The sequence below is a fragment of the Telopea speciosissima genome, chromosome 6 (assembly GCF_018873765.1).
Source record: "Telopea speciosissima isolate NSW1024214 ecotype Mountain lineage chromosome 6, Tspe_v1, whole genome shotgun sequence".
NCBI classification, from domain to species: domain Eukaryota; kingdom Viridiplantae; phylum Streptophyta; class Magnoliopsida; order Proteales; family Proteaceae; genus Telopea; species Telopea speciosissima.
This window is the reverse complement of record NC_057921.1, coordinates 46,948,626-46,965,155: the sequence shown is the minus strand read 5'-3', so window position 1 is coordinate 46,965,155 and position 16,530 is coordinate 46,948,626. Positions and strand designations below refer to the sequence as shown.

The following is a 16,530-nucleotide window of genomic DNA, read 5'->3' as shown; positions in this document are numbered from 1 at the left end:
CTGTGTTTTTCAGGACCTTTAGACAAGGAAGAAGATTGTTGGAGGGCTTGACCGTGATGGTTAGTATTACCTGGATGGCACCGGCCCTTCTACTGCAGCTACATCTACTACTATACCTTCTACTACGCAATTGTATTTACACCTTGGTCACCCATCTCTCCCTAAACTACAATTGATGGTTCCTAGTTGCAAGTCCACCTCTCGCCTTGAATGTGAAGCTTGTGAATTGGGCAAACATCACCGTGCATCTTTTCCTTCTTGTATTACGCCCAAAAGTTCATTGTTTTCTTTAGTGCATTCTGACATTTGGGGTCTGTGTCGTGTCCGTAATAGGTTAGACTTTTCTTATTTTGTTAGTTTTGTGGACAATTACTCTCGTTCCACTTGGGTTTATTTGTTGAAAGACCAGACTCAATTTATTACTGTATTTAAAATTTTTTATTAGGAAATAATAACTCAATTTGACAAGTCCATTAAAGTTTTCCGTTCTGACAATGCTCTTGAATATAGTCAAACTGAGATTTTTGATTTTTGTCTCACTCATCATATTGTTCACTAAACTAGTTGTCTATACACCCCACAACAAAATGGAGTGGCCGAACACAAAAATAGACACTTACTTGAGGTGGCCCGGTCCATTATGCTCCACACGAATATACCCAAGCATTGTTGGTGTGATGCTGTCCTCACTGCTTGTTACCTTATTAATCGTATGCCGTCATCCGTTTTAAATAATAAAATTCATTTTTCTCTTCTTTACCCAAATCGTCCTGTCTACTTCACCACGTGTGTTTGGTTCTGTCTGCTTTTTACACATCCTTCACCCTGTCGTTGATAAGTTATCCCCTCGGTCTATTAAGTGTATTTTTCTTGGTTACTCTACGACCCATAAAGGATATAAATGTTTTGATCTGATTTCCCAAAAATAGTTTCTTAGTGCTGATATTACCTTTTTTGAAAATACTCCTTATTTTACTTCTCCTATACCGTCTACTGTCCCCAATGAAGATCTTCTAGGTCCTCCCATACCTATGCCCATACCCATCTCACCACCACCTCCACCGTTAAGGTTTATCAACGTCGCCGCTGTCGCCCACCTATTTTACCCTCCACTACCGCTGAGCCGGCCCCCATTGACCTTGGTCCATTACCTTCTGCTCCTAGTGTTCCGGAGCTGCCATCCCCTACTGCTGCCATCGCTCCTCCTGCCCCGCCATCTGATTCTGATGCTGAGGTCTCCCTTGACTTACCAGTTGCTGTCTGCAAAGGTACTCGTTCTTGTACTAAAAAATCTCATATTGTTTACCCTATTGAAAAATATGTATTAATTTCTCCTCTTCCACCCCGCTATCACCAATTTGCTTCCGCTTTGTCTACTAACTTTGTTCCTACGACCCACCGTGAGGCTTTATCTCATCCTGGCTGGAAGACAACTAAATGGGGTTGGCTACATGGATCCATTCAGATCAAATTAAGTAAAACAAAGATCCACACAAAGGGAAAGGAAAGTCAGAAGGAATGAAGAATAAAATTGAAGAAATGAGATAAGAAAAGTGAGAAATGAAAAATGAAAGATGAAAGTAAGAGGAAAGAGGATAGCCCAGGAAATCAGTAGAATCTCAGCTACATGGTGTCGACAAAGTGGATCCTTGCCCTCCAATAGCTTCTATCTAAGGTCATATTTGGCACCAGACCAAGACTATGCATATCATTCTTCACAACCTCACCTACTGACATTTTAGGCCTGCCCCCAGCTCTTTTAGCTCCTTCAATCGAAATCGGATCACTCCTCTTTACTGGGGTTTTCCTAGGCCTCCATTGCACATGGCCAAACCACCTCAGAGGACATTCTCGGAGCTTGTTGCTGACTGGGGCAACTCCCACATCAACTCTAATACGTTCGTTCCTCACTTTATCCTTCCTAGTTTTGCCGCACATCCATCTTAACATCCTCATCTTTGCAACACAAAGCTTCACTATATGGTACTTCTTAAATGCCCAACATTCCGCCCCATATATCATAGCAGGTTTGACAACAGTCCTGTAGAACTTTCCTTTAAGCTTAAGGTCTGGAAGGCAACAATGGACACAAAAATGGATGCATTACACTCTAGCAATACTTAGACTCTAGTTTCACTACCTACTGCCCTACTGGGAAGGATCTTGTCAGGTGTCGTTGGGTTTATACTATCAAATACAATCCTGATGGTAATATTGATCGTCTTAAGGCCCGACTGGTTTCCAAGGGCTATATTCAGACTTATGGTGTTGATTATTTTGAGATCTTCTCACCTATTGCTCACTTGAATTCAGTTCGGGTTCTTATATCTTTGGCCATCAACTTAGATTGGCCTTTATATCAAATGGATACCAAGAATGTTTTTCTTTATGGAGATCTTCAGGAGAGGTTTATATGGAGCAACCTCCTAGGTATGTTACTCACAAGCCATTATTCTTAATTTCATCATGGTATCAGAGCGAGGATCAACTTTGGGATCTGAACCCTAATGCCAAAACCCTAGCTCTCCACCTTTCAGAGCCGCCTCCTTCCAGTGCTGCCATCTCCGCCTCTCTCCAGCGCTACCCCTCCTCGGTTCCGCCTCTCTCTCTCTCTCTCTCTCTCGGTTTCACCTACTGCCACCGCCTTAGCCTGCAGCGCCACCCTACTCTTAGCGCATCCTTTTTTCCCCCCCTCAGTGGTAATTTCTTGGACTGAGGGTTTCTTTTGGTGAATCCATGAGTTTTTGAGCGATCTCTTTCTCTTTTTTTCCCCCCAGAGATCTATGGTTATTTTTCCGGAAATTGTTTGATTTGCTAGCTTTGGCTACACTCTTTGTTTTTTAGAACCTTTCGTTCAAGTCTTTGTTCTCTGACCAGCAACTATGACATGACCACTGATTTGACTTATCGGAACACTTTTAGTGATCGCGGCTTTCCTTCGTTCCATGTTTGCTCCATTAAATTGGATGGGAACAATTGTTTGATATGGTCTCGTTCTTGCTTCCTTTTTATAGCTCCCCGTGGCTTTTCAGGGTATCTTACAGGGGAGGCTACGAAGCCTGTTGATGCTGGTCCTACTCAAAACAAATGGCATTCGGACAACTATCTGGTGATGTCCTACCTAATCAATTTTATGAACCCAAATATTGCACGGGGTTATCTCTTATTGGATTCGGTGGCCAAAATTTGGAAAGCAACTAAAGGTACCTACTTTCAAGTGTGCAATGATGCCTAGGTCTATGAGCTCCTGAGGAACACCCATGATACGAAGTTGAAAGGGATGACATTATCCTAGTATTTTTCTGAGTTGCGAGGTATGTGGCAAGAGTTAGACTATTATGAGAATTCTCTGCTTCTTGCACTACCGATGCCCTGAAGTTCACTAAACAGGTGGACAAGATTCGTCTGTATGTGTTCCTAGCAGGCCTTAATATTGATTTTGATCAGATTCGAGCTCATGTTCTGAGTCGTGATCCTTTTCCAACCCTAGAGCACACATATCGCATATGCTATGGTTCAATCTGAGGACAGCCGCCATGCTGCGAATGTTGCAACCTGCTTCTCAAGATCAATCTGCACTTTTGTCGAGGTCAGGAGGTCCTTCCCATGGAGGGACTCACCGTTCCAGTAACCGTTCTAGTTCTGACAAGGGGCCTATTAAATGTGAGTACTGCGGGAAGTCACACCAAAGATTTTTGTTGGAAGCTTCATGGTAGGCCTGCGAATGACAAAGGTCGTGGTCGAGGTACTGGTTCGGTTCAAAACTAATGATGCTGCTCCCATAAGAGCATCCCTCTCTGGAGGATTTGATGACTCAGCTCCATTGTCTCCTAACTTTGCCTAGTTTCTGTTCCCCATCAACGTCTGTAGCTACCTCTCTAGCAGTCTATTTTGATTCCAACTTTGCCCACAGAGGTATTTCTATCGATGGTCATTATGCCTCTGTTGCATCCAATACGTGGATTATTAACTCAGGGGCCACCGATCATATGACTGGTTAATCCCATTCCTTAACCCAATCCTCCGCTCTGAGATCGTGAGAGGATTTGACCGCAAATCTCACCCCCCTGCGGCTCTCTTGAAAATCGATCTCCACAAAACCTTTGACTCCATCCATTGGGATTTCCTTTGTGATGCTCTATCCCTCATGGGCTTCCCCCCTGTTTTTGTCCGCTGGATCTATGCCTGCATCTCTTCCCCCTCCTTCTCTGTGCTCATCAATGGCACCCCAGCAGGCTATTTCCACTCCAATGTGGGCATTCGCCAAGGCTGCCCCCTCTCTCCTTTCCTCTTTTCCCTAGCCCTGGAAGTTCTCTCTAGAAGCCTCCAAACCAAAACTGATCTTCATCTCATTTCCCCCCTTCCTAAATGCAAGCACATTAATCTCTCTCACTTAGCCTTTGCGGATGATCTTCTCTAAGGCCTCCTACTCCTCTATCTCTGCCATTATGGACTCTCTCCACCTCTTTGAATCTCTCTCCGGTCTCCGTGTCAATCTCCTCAAATCCAAAATCTTACTCTCTGGCATCTCGGATTCTGCCAAAGAAACTCTGCGTCAGCTCACTGGTTTCTCTATAGGTACCCTTCCTGTCATCTACCTTGGCCTTCCCCTGATTCCTGCCAGGCTCTCTAGCCACCATTGCACTCCTATGCTTGATAACATCCGCAAGCGCCTCCAGCTCCGGAAAGGCAAGCTTCTCTCCTATCCAGGAAGACTTGAATGTATTCGCTCGGTCCTTCAAGCCTCCTATATATACTGGACCGGAATCTTCAGCATCCCTCACTCCACCATCATGGCCATTGAATGCCTCCTTTGTGCCTTCCTTTGGAAAGGGAAAGACACCACCAGATTTCTCCACCCTGCCAGCTGGAAGTCTGTTTGTCTCCCTAAATCTAAGGGAGGTCTTGGCCTCCGTCGCATTAGTGACTCTAACACGGCAGGCATTCTCAAACTCCTCTGGAAAATCTCTTCCCGCCATGATTCTATCTGGGTTACCTGGGTCCAATCTCACCTCCTTAAATCGGACTCCATTTGGACCGTTAAAATCCCAGCTGACTCCTCTTGGATTTGGCGTAAGATCCTCTCCCTCCACCCCCTTGCCCTTCGTGGAATCTCTTCCTCCATTGCTGATGGCACCTCCACCTCCCTTTGGCTTGAACCCTGGCATCCTTTTGGGATCCTCTATAACCTCCTCGGCCCCAGAGCTATCTATTCTTCTGGGTTCCCAAAGGATGCACTTGTCTCTGCCCTGATCTCCTCTGGCTCTTGGTCTCCGCCCCCTTCTCTTAATCCCTCCATCATTTCCCAGATCTGGGCAACTCTCCCCCCTGCAGTCCACCACTTCCCATCATGCGGACCGGGTTATCTGGCTCACCTCGCCCAATGGTATTTTCACCCCCTCCTCAGCTTGGAACCTTTCTAGAGAAACTAGCCCTACAGTCCCCTGGCACAACCTAGTTTGGTTCACAGGCCACACCCCCTGCCATAGCCTTACCGTCTGGAGAGCCCTCAGACTCTGCCTGCCTACCCAAGCCTTCCTCATTCACCGCACCATCCCCGCCTCCCCCTCTTATAACCTTTGCTGGCTTGGCCAAGAAGACACCCCTCACCTCTTCTTTGACTGTCCCTTTACCTCCACCATCTGCAATAAGGCCATGTCATCCTTTTGGCCGTGGACCAGAAGGGCCCGGAGTTTTGATCATGAATGGCTATGGTTGCTCAAGTCTTTTCCGGGGAACTCCATATGTGACACTATTGGGAAGCTAGTTTTTGGCACTGCTATTCACCATATCCAGTTGGAAAGAAATATCAGGAGATGGACTTCCAAATCTAGATCCTTTGAAGTGATTTGGAAAGCCATCTCATCAGATGTATCTTCCAAGCTCAGATGTATCCGTCAGAGACCTTCCAAGGACAACCTTAGGAACAGGTACATTTTGACTTTTTTGGGCCTTCATACTGCCCTCTTGCGGCCTCCCTCCTCTGCGTAGGCTGGCTGGCCCCTTCCTCTTCCTCCCCCTCCCCCTTCCCCTTCCCGTTCTCTTTTGTTTGTATATTGGTTCTCTCTTCCCTGCCCCCCGTTGGGGTTTGGTAATATATTCATTTACCAAAAAAAAGTTAGAGTTGCTGATGGTTCTCTCTCCTCTATTTCTGGGATGGGAAATTGTCAAATACTCTCCTTTAATCCCTTTATCCTCTGTTTTGCATGTTCCCAATTTCGTTACTAATCTCCTTTCCATTAGTAGTCTTTCTAGGGATTTAAATTGCAAAGGAACCTTTTTTTTCCTTCCCATTGTATTTTTCAGGACTTGGTGACGGGAAAAACGATTGGCAGTCGTAAAGTGGTCAATGGCTTATACTTGCTTGATTTTGCAGCCTCTTCTCCTTCAGCATTGACAATGCAAGCTATTCTTGGTTCCACTGAAGTTGCCTTAGCCAATTTATACAAGTGACATCACGTTTGGGTCATCCACCTCTAGGGACTTTAGCCAAGATTTTTCTTGAGTAATTTAAAAAGTGTAATCTGAACCATTTATTTTGTGATGCTTGCATTTTTGCCAAGCAAACTCGTTCGGTTTATTTTCATTTAATTTATTATGATGTATAGGGCCCCACCCGATGGAAAAAGATCCTGTGCAGCCATGGTGGGAGCTGCACAGGTGCAGCACCGCTAAACGACAGCAAAAACAGGGGTAAGGTAGTCATTTCGCAGGTGGGTCCCACCTGGACCCCACATGTGAAATGATCACCTCCCCCCTGTATTTGGGGTGGTTTTCGTGCTGCACCTGTGCAGCTCCCACCATGGCTGCACAAGAGCCAAGTCCCCGCCCGATTTGTTCTGTTACTAGGTATCGGTGGTGTGTCACATTTATTGATTGTCATACGAGAGTTACTTAGATTCATTTATTGCAACAAATCCAGCTCTTCCATCAGACAGTTAAAACCCAGTTTGATGCAAAGATCAAGATCCTTCACACGGATAATGGGCGAGAATATATAGATGGGTCTTTTCAATCGTATCTGGGTGCTAATGGAATCATCCATCAGACGAGTTGTGTTGACATCCCCGCTCAAAATGGTGTGGCCGAACGCAAGAATAGGCATTATTGGAAGTGGCTCGTTCCTTGATGTTTCAAATGAACATCCCTACACCTTATTGGGCCGAGGCTATCCTTATGGCTTCGTATCTCATAAATCGGACGCCTTCATGTGTCTTAGACCCTCGCTGCCCCTTGGATTTCTGTTGGGATCACTTAATTTCAATGTACCCTTGAAGGTTTTTGGCTGTGTGTGTGCTTTGCTTGTAATCATCACCAACATGGTAAGCTTGATCCTCATGGCATCCGCTGTATCTTTCTTGGCTATTCGGCGACTCAAAAAAGATATAAATGTTATCATCCTCCCTCTTGCCATCTGTTTGTCTAAATGGATGTGGTGTTCCATGAGAATGACGCATATTTTCCCATTGTCGCACCTCTTCAAGGGGAGTCCTCTTCACAGGAAGATGTGCTTCTGATTGCTCCAATGCCAGATATGGTTCCAAACGAAGATACTGATATGGTTTCGGCCGAGGGGGAGCCCACGGCTTCTGTCCAAGAAAAGCCCACGAATCCATTAAAGGTTTTTGTTTGCTCCAAGTCCAAACAGCAGCAAGATGAAGCCATCACTACCACTGTACCACTCCAATTGTCACCTCCTGATCCAAGTTCTCCTACACAACCTTCATCTGGTAGTCTACTCCTAGTATTCCTATATCTGACCCTACACTTGATTTACCTATTGCCATTCGTAAACTTGTTAGAACTTGCATTCAACACCCCATTTCCAATGTGGTCTCTTTTACCTTCTTTTTATGCTTTTGTTTCTTCCTTATCATCTATTTCTATTACTAAGCACTGGCAGGAAGCTTTGGCCGATCCAAAATGGAAGACTGCTATGGTGGAAGAAATGAGGGCATTTGGGAAAAATGAGACATGGGACCTAGTTACTCTTCCTCCGGGGAAGAAACCTGTGGGATGCAAGTGGGTGTTTACTATGAAACAGTAGACGGATGACTCAGTTGACAGATACAGGGCTTGATTGGTAGCCAAGGGCTTCACCAGACGTTTGGCTTAGACTACTAGGAGACATTTGCTTTGGTGGCCAAGTTAAATCCCATTTGAGTGATTCTTTCATATGCAGTCAATTTGGGATAGGAATTGTAGCAGCTAGATGTGAAGAATGCATTTCTTCATGGGGAAATTGAAGAGGAGGTGTACATGGATGTCCCTCCTGGCTTCTCTAGTCAGAAAACCCATGGTAAGGTATGCAAATTAAAACGATTGTTATATAGGCTGAAGCAATCTCCTCGAGCGTGGTTTGGGCGTTTTCATAAAGCCATGATGTATGTGATTTACAAACAGCGTAATGCTGATCATACTTTGTTCATCTAGAAGAATGGTGAGCTGGTTACTATCCTCATTGTATATGTTGATAATATCGTGGTTACAGGAAGTGACATTGAAGAAATAGCTCGACTGAAGATTGTGCTGGAAACCAAATTTGAGATTAAAGACCTGGGAGAGCTATGATACTTCCTTGGGATTGAGGTTGCACGGTCAGATCAGGGTATCTTCCTTTCTCAATGGAAGTATACACTTGACCTTTTGTCTGACACTGGGATGCTGGGGTGCAAACCTGTAGATACCCCTCTTGAGGCAAATTCCCAGCTGAACCAAAAAGATGGTGAACCTCTGGATAAAAAGAGTTATCAGAGATTGGTTGGGAGATTGATTTATCTCTCTCATACTAGGCCAAATATTGCGTTTGCTGTTAGCATGGTCAGTCAGTACATGCATGATCCATACTTTGGACACTTGGAAGTTGTGTATTGGATTTTGAGATATTTAAAGTCTGCTACTGGTCGAGGGGTTCTCTTTTCTCCCCATGAGCATCTACGCATTGAAGCTTACACTGATGCTGATTGGGCTGGTTCCCCTAATGATAGACGATCCACTTCCGGATACTATACTTTGGTTGGTGGAAACCTAATCACTTGTCGGAGCAATAAGCAGGCAGTGGTTGCTCGTTCTAGTGCAGAGGCTGAGTTTAGGGCTATGGTCCACGTAATTTGTGAACCCCTCTGGTTCCAAGGTCTTCTTTAGGACCTGTGTGTTTATGTTCAGATTCCCATGCAGCTTTTTTGTGACAGCTAATTGCACAACCCAGTTCAGCATGATCAGACGAAGCATATTGATTCATCAAGGAGAAGTTAGAACAAGTCACCATTGTATCCCTTTTATTACATCGATGGAGCAGCTGACTGATGTGTTTACCAAGGGCTTATCTAGTAAAGTTTTTTATCCAATTATTTCCAAGTTGGGCATGATTGATATCTATGCACCAACTTGAGGGAGAGTGTTGTAATATGGGTACAGGGGTATTTTTGTCTTATTCATCTCTCAGGGACATATTCTTGTACTTGTACCTATTCTAGAACAGTCTCTAGTGTAATATAAATAAAGTGGGGCTGTGGACATAAGGTCCCAAGCCATTATTCTTAATTTCATCAGACCCAATTCTGCAGTTTGGATATTCATTTTAAGAGTGGAAAGTAAATTGATCCACTTCCACTGGGACAAAATTCGGTGGAATTGTAACCTCCAAATTCTTCATCTTCAATCTTCACTCAAGGGTTAAGGATTTATAACTTATCAGAATTTGATACATCGAAAGAATAAGAAAAACATTGGAGCGTAATAAAAAACAATGGAACCCTACTTCTCACAATCCCACATCTCTTCTTGCTCCATCCCACTCCCAACATCCAACACTATCTATCCACAATTGCAACAGAAACAGCAACATTTTCTGCGGACAGGAAAATCTATTTCTCTCGTTTTAGTTCCTCCCCCCATCCCCTGCTTTCATTTCAGTCTCTGTCTGTCTGTGTTTGTTTCAGTTATTCATCATTTTTTTTTTTTCACTCTCATGCTCATTTCAGTCTTTATCTGCCTGTGTTTCAGTCATGCGACTCATGCTCATGCAGTCACTCGGTCTGTGCCCTATAATACTTTTTATTTATTATGCAAAAAATTTGAAATCTTAACACAAAACTCCAACATACCCTGTGATGTAACAAACACCAGTAAAATATAATTCTGTATTTCAACTAAGAATATGAAATTCTCTTTGTTTCATTCTGACACTCATGTAATAAATTAAAGCGAAAGTTTTCATATATGGTCTTGTATCTTGAACGGTCAACACTTCAGCCGTTCGATAGGAATACCTGATTTGTGTGCGATTATCAAACGGCTGAAGTGTTGACCATTCAAGATACATGACCGTGTATAAAAATCGGCCCCATATATATAAAGCATTGTATAAAGAGGGTTACATGATTTGGATAGTTGACCTCACTATGATCAGTGTTTGTACTCATTTACCTCCACTTTTAATTTCTTATCTATATTGTCAGCATAGATACATTTGTATTATCTTTGCTTACTACCATAATTTTTTTGGGGGCACTTCAATACTGATGTAGATGTTGACAGTGTCGATATGCTATATCATTTTTTTTTCCGATGAATATCAGTTTAGATTTGATAAACTATGAATAGTATGGCAATCATAAATATCGACAGAATATATCAATTTCAGATCTCATTAATTTACTACCTTACATTTCAGACAATAATGGCAGTAAATGATGAGTCCGCTTTGCTTCGATCTAGAGAACGATCACTATAAGAGATATTTGTGTTCTTGTACTTGGAAATTCATGGTTTGCAAATTCCATAAGTCATTTGGATCACCCAAACAGTGGAGATGGAATTGGTGGTTCAATTCCATGAAATTGACAAAATTTACCCAAATAGTAGAAATAGTAATTCCATTGATTCCAAATCTACAGAATCCATCAGTGAATTCTAATCCCGTTGAAACCCAAAATGTGCCCCGAGGGTTTTGGAGAGGAAGTGACCGGTGAGAAGATCATAACTAGGGTGGCTCATTCGGAGTTGGCAGAAAATTCTTTCAAGGGCATTCTGGCAGTCCGTCATTTTAGCGATTGGAGTGTAATTATATTCACAAGAAAACTGAGAGCTCATTTGACAGATTTACAGACCCGTCCTGTGGTTGGAGTGGTAAAACTTAATTTCAGTAGGTGGTTTTCGGGTAACCCAGGGCCTTAAGGAGTGGGAGGGTCTATGAGTTCTAGTTTAGGAGTGATTGTGAGGGCGTATTCTGGACCGATTGGAGAGAGTGACTCAATGTGAGCCAAAATGTCACTCCAGATGGGTGTGGTATATGCAATCACAGAAGGCTTTTTACCAATATGTTAGTTGAAGGTGAAATGGAAATTGATTGCATGGTTCTACTCTTTTGAAGATCGCTCTTGGAGATTTCCCAACATCGTTAAGAAATAAAATACTTGGCTCCACAACCGAACTGCTTGTTCCAGTGGAAACCAAGTGTGGAAATGATTTGGCGGAACTTCCAGTGAAACAAGGAATGGTCAGGCACAGTTGGTGCTGCAAAAATGATTATATCTATTGCAATCCTCAATTTAGTGTTTGTGAGCTTCTTTGTTGTCTGCCTTTATATCGGGAGACAGATCAAGCTTCTTCTTGTGTATTGGGGTGATCTTTGTCCTCTTTTTTTCAACCAAAAGCAATTTGCAATTTTGATACCCCTCTGGTACCCAAAAGGGAGAAAAAAAAAAAAAGAAGGCACACATACAGCCACAACCATGAGAGAAGAAACAAAGTCCCCAATATGATTCCAGCAAACTAAAGGGTCAAATAAAGCAATTCCAATGAAGTGAATGTCAAATTATAAACCTGCTCGAGTAGCAGTGCAGCCTGAGATTCTTTGAGCTGTTCCTGAAGGGTCAAGGTTGTTTGTAGCAATGACTGCTTCTCCACATCCATATCGATCCCAGCTGCAGAAAGCATATCATGAACTGCATTCACTAATTCTGCTGGTGACACACGGCCATATTGGAACTCCTTGGCTCCCTGCAGCTGTGCAAAAGTACAAAAAAAAAAATAAAAAAATCTCAGTTTTATGCTTCAAGAATTCATTTGTATGCATCAACAGAAGGGCAATCAGTGATGGTTCCATGGTTCCATGTAGGCAGAATGAAAATGGAAAGTCATGTATTGCTCTTTACAATGGGCCTGGGTATCACCCAAAGAGACTTACGGTTGCCAGCAAGGATAATGAAAATAGCGTTATACATGGGCTCATTGCAAGAAAGATAAGTTTGTTTCTAAAACCTATCCTGCATCTGTTTTCTGTCAGACCAAAATCTGGATAGAACCTGGAGATAGAATGCTTAGTGATTTTGGTGTCTTGTTCACTTGAACATCTCTCAAGGTATTCATGAGCATAAAATGCTATCTTATAAAAACTTTCAGAAGCAACTGACCCAGATGAAGATGTAGATCAATTCTTATTGGAGAGAATTTATCAAGGATTTTGAAGGAGCTGAGAAACAAGGATAAAGATGACGTAGTTGATCAATTAGAAGTACATATGCATCAAGTGGGAATCTCTACTTAAGAGGACCACCATACAATTTAACGTATCCTTCCAATTCAATGTATAAACATAGAGGATCCACCATATGTTGGGGCTATCTACTTCACCCTAGCACACATTTCGATTACAGCATCAAATAACAGAGCATTTATTGTTCCTTGAGTTCCATCAACAGAATTATAACCTCTTTCCATCCATGTCCAGCTGAGTCTCTTCCTCCATGTCTGGCTCCCCTGGGGTGCTTTCCCCTCCACCTCCTCCTTACCCCTCCCCAGGGAAGTTTGTCCCTGGTCCTCTCTCTTCAGACAGTCCAAATCTCTGCTGGGGGAGGGACTTCCACTGCACTTTATGACCCCATCCCTCATCGGCACTTCAATGTTGCTCTCTATGACTGATCTTCTTGTTAATGAAGCAATGAAGTGGGAAGCCTTGTTGGCCACTGTTGGAACCGCTTCCTCTAAAAGGCCAACTTTGTAGGAAAGGGAGGAAACAATATGTATATCAAACCGGAGTTCTAACACGGCGGACTATCCAAAGGGGGACACGGGTGGATAAATAATTCAACACCTGCCCGCTCCCAAGGGGACTCGATACCGTGACCCCTGCCTGCTCTGATACCATGTTGGAACCGCTTCCTCTAAAAGACCGACTTTGTAGGAAAGGGAGGAAACAATATGAATATCATACAAGAGCTCTAACATGGCGGACTATCCAAAGGGGGACACGAGTGGATAAATAATTTCAACAGCCACTTCATCGGCAATTACCCTCCCTTCCATATTGTCAAAATTTCTCTAGCTAAACAACGGAAGTTGCAAGGGACTGTTGAGATGTACCTAATGGACAATGGCTACTTCATCTTCAAATTCCAGGATGAAGCTGACAAGGCTTGCACCCTAGAGGGTGGACCTTGGAACATTGGTCGGAAGCCGATTCTGATAAGGCAATGGGATCACTACCTTCAACTCAACAGGGTTGACCTCAGTTCCATCCCCCTTTGAGTTACCCTCCCTGGTCTTATGCTCCACTTTCTGGTGCGAGGATGGCCTGAGCATTGTTGGTTCAGTTCTGGGGAAGCCCCTCTACTCTGATGGCAGGACCAAGAAAATGGACCGGCTTGCGTTTGCCAAAATTTGTGTCGAGGTCTCCGCTCAACATGGTGGTTGATGAAGAGGGGTTCTCATTCAAGCAGTTTGTTTGCTTCGGCTGGATTTGACCTCACTGTTCGAGCTGCAGAGTCTTCGGACATCCGTCTGGAAAATGCCCCCTTACCCTGGTGCTCCCACAGATCCTCCTTCTCAGTTGCTAGTCACCAAAGACACTCCTCTTCAATTAGTGGCCTCCGCTAAACCTTTGACTCATCTGGAACCCTTTACTACTCCGCTGGTAGATCCTCCCAACCTCCAAGGCAACCTTTATTTTGGTCTTCAGATCAACCAGGTCAAATAGACCTGAGAAAGTATTTGATTGTGACCCAAAGATCTAAAACCCCTCTTCATGTAGATCTTTCGCTTTTGACCCAAACATCCACCCACAGTCAACCAGGTTAAATAGACCTGAGAAAGTATTGGATTATGTGCTTCAATCAGGTTTTAAAACATTACTTTGAATGGCCAGAAGATCTTGCAGTTCCTAGCTCATTGCAGTAGATAATTGTAAATTATTATATAACAAGTATAACTAGGGGTTCAATGTAAAAGACTTAATGTCATTTTCCTTCTAGAAATAGTAAGAGTAGGAATAGTAGGGCATCTTTAAATATATGTGTACGACCAAGGTTTAAAGTATCGGTATCGGGTATCATATCGGAAGCGTGATTTTAAGAGATATATCATATCGTACCGGAGAAATGCAAGATACGCTAGATATGTATGGAAATGTTTAGGATATACGCAAAATACAATTTTGAAGCATAAAACATTATAAATAAGTAATATGTACAATATATCATGTATAAAAAAGAGAATATAATACGACGAGACAAGGGCATTCAATTGATTATATATACAGGATGAGGCTTCTTACATGTACTAATACCACTTCGTTTTTAGGTATCGTATCGATACCTTAAAGATACAATATGTATTGGTTAGTATCGGAGGATACAGAAGGATACTTTAAACCTTGTGTACAACACATGGTAGTTAAGAGTTTTATGGAAAGAAATTGTTGAGAGAACAACTAGTTGATTAATGCTTAAGTGATTAATCCTATCACTTAGCCCTTTATTTATAGTAATAGAATCAAAGAGTACAACTCCTAATCAAAGTAGGAATGCTAATAACAGAAATAGAAACAACTAGGAATGCACACTCCTAGTCAAACTAGGAGTGCTCCCCTTGTCTATTCTAATAGAGATCGACAAGGGGAAAAATACAGAAATAAAAGGCAAATTACAGAATAATAAAAATAGAAAATAAAGAGGGAGAATGTGGGAGATAAAGTGGGAAAAAGGACCAGAATACCCCTACAGTATTCTGGCCCATATATTCTAACACTCCCCCTCAAGTTGGTGCAAAGATGTCGCACATGCCCAACTTGGCTAGAAAAGGACGAAACACTTTGCCACTCAAACCCTTTGTGAACACATCAGCCAGTTGATCAGTAGACTTCACATAGGGAACACAGATTAGTCCAGCTTCAAGTTTCTCCTTGATGAAATGTCGGTCTACCTCCACATGTTTTGTACGATCATGTTGGACAGGATTATGAGCGATGCTTATGGCAGCCTTATTGTCACAATATAACATCATTGGAAGTTGGACAGCAACCCCAATATCTTGCAACAACCCTTTAAGCCACAACAATTCACAGATGCCATGCGTCATTGCACGGAATTCAGCCTCAGCACTGGACCTAGCCACCACATTCTGTTTCTTACTACGCCAGGTGACGAGGTTACCTCCTACAAAAGAGCAATATCCAGAGATGGACTTCCGATCACATGAACCAGCCCAATCTGCATCAAGATGCGAAGAACCACCTCCATATGAGAAGAATAAGGGTCATGCATAAACTGGCTGACCATACTAACTGCAATGGCAATGTCTGGCCGAGTGTGAGATAGGTAGATAAGTTTGCCGACCAACCGCTGATAACGACCTTTGTCAACTGGTGTGCCTTCTTTCTCCTTGAGTCTTGTCGTAGCTTCTATGGGAGTGTCTGAAGGATGACACCCTAGCAGCCCAGTTTCAGATAGTAGATCCAGGACATACTTTCTCTAAGACAGAAATATGCCCTTTGAAGAGCAAGCAACCTCTATCCCTAGAAAATATTTTAGAGTCCCCAGATCCTTAATTTCAAACTCACGGCCAAGAAACAGCTTCAACCTTTTTATCTCATCACCATCATTGCCGGTCACTACAATATCATCAACATAAACTATGAGGAGAGTAACCCTATCACCCATACGTTTGATGAACAAGGTATGATCAGCATTGCTTTCTTGTAGCCCACCAAAGCATAGCCCTGTGAAATCTACCGAACCAAGCTCTTGGTGACCGCTTCAAGCCATAGAGTGCACGCTTCAGTTGACAAACCTTACCCTTGGTAGCAGGACTTGAAAAACCTGGAGGAATGGCCATATATACCTCTTCTCTTAGTTCACCATGGAGGAAGGCATTCTTCACATCCAACCAAGATCCCATCCAAGGTTTACAAGACAGATAGCAATACCCTGCAGTTGAGTTTTGCTATCGTGCGAAAGTCTCCTGATAGTCAATGCCATATGTCCGAGTGAAGCCTTTAGCAACTAGACGTGCCTTGTACCGATCCACTGTACCATCTACCTTCTGCTTGACCACAAACACCCATTTACAACCCACTGGTTTTTTCCCTGGAGGAAGAACTACAAGATCCCACGTATTGTTTTTGTTCAATGCTCTCATTTCTTCCAACATTGCTGCCTTCCACTTCCCATCCGTAGATGCTTCCTGCCAATTTTTAGGAATGGAAACAGAAGAAAGGGAGGAAACAAAAGTACGAAAAGAAGGAGAAAGAGA

General features: G+C 43.1%; 1 protein-coding gene across 2 annotated transcripts in view; it reads right to left on the bottom strand.

The window, feature by feature from the left end:
* The window catches only part of LOC122664791 (sacsin), a 160,578-nt gene that overhangs the window by 4,020 nt on the left and 140,028 nt on the right, over window positions 1-16,530 (bottom strand). For both annotated transcript variants that reach the window (XM_043860769.1, XM_043860770.1), the window contains one exon: window positions 11,827-12,009. In XM_043860769.1, coding sequence (XP_043716704.1) covers window positions 11,827-12,009 — 183 coding nt within the window. The remainder of the gene's footprint in view (window positions 1-11,826; window positions 12,010-16,530) is intronic.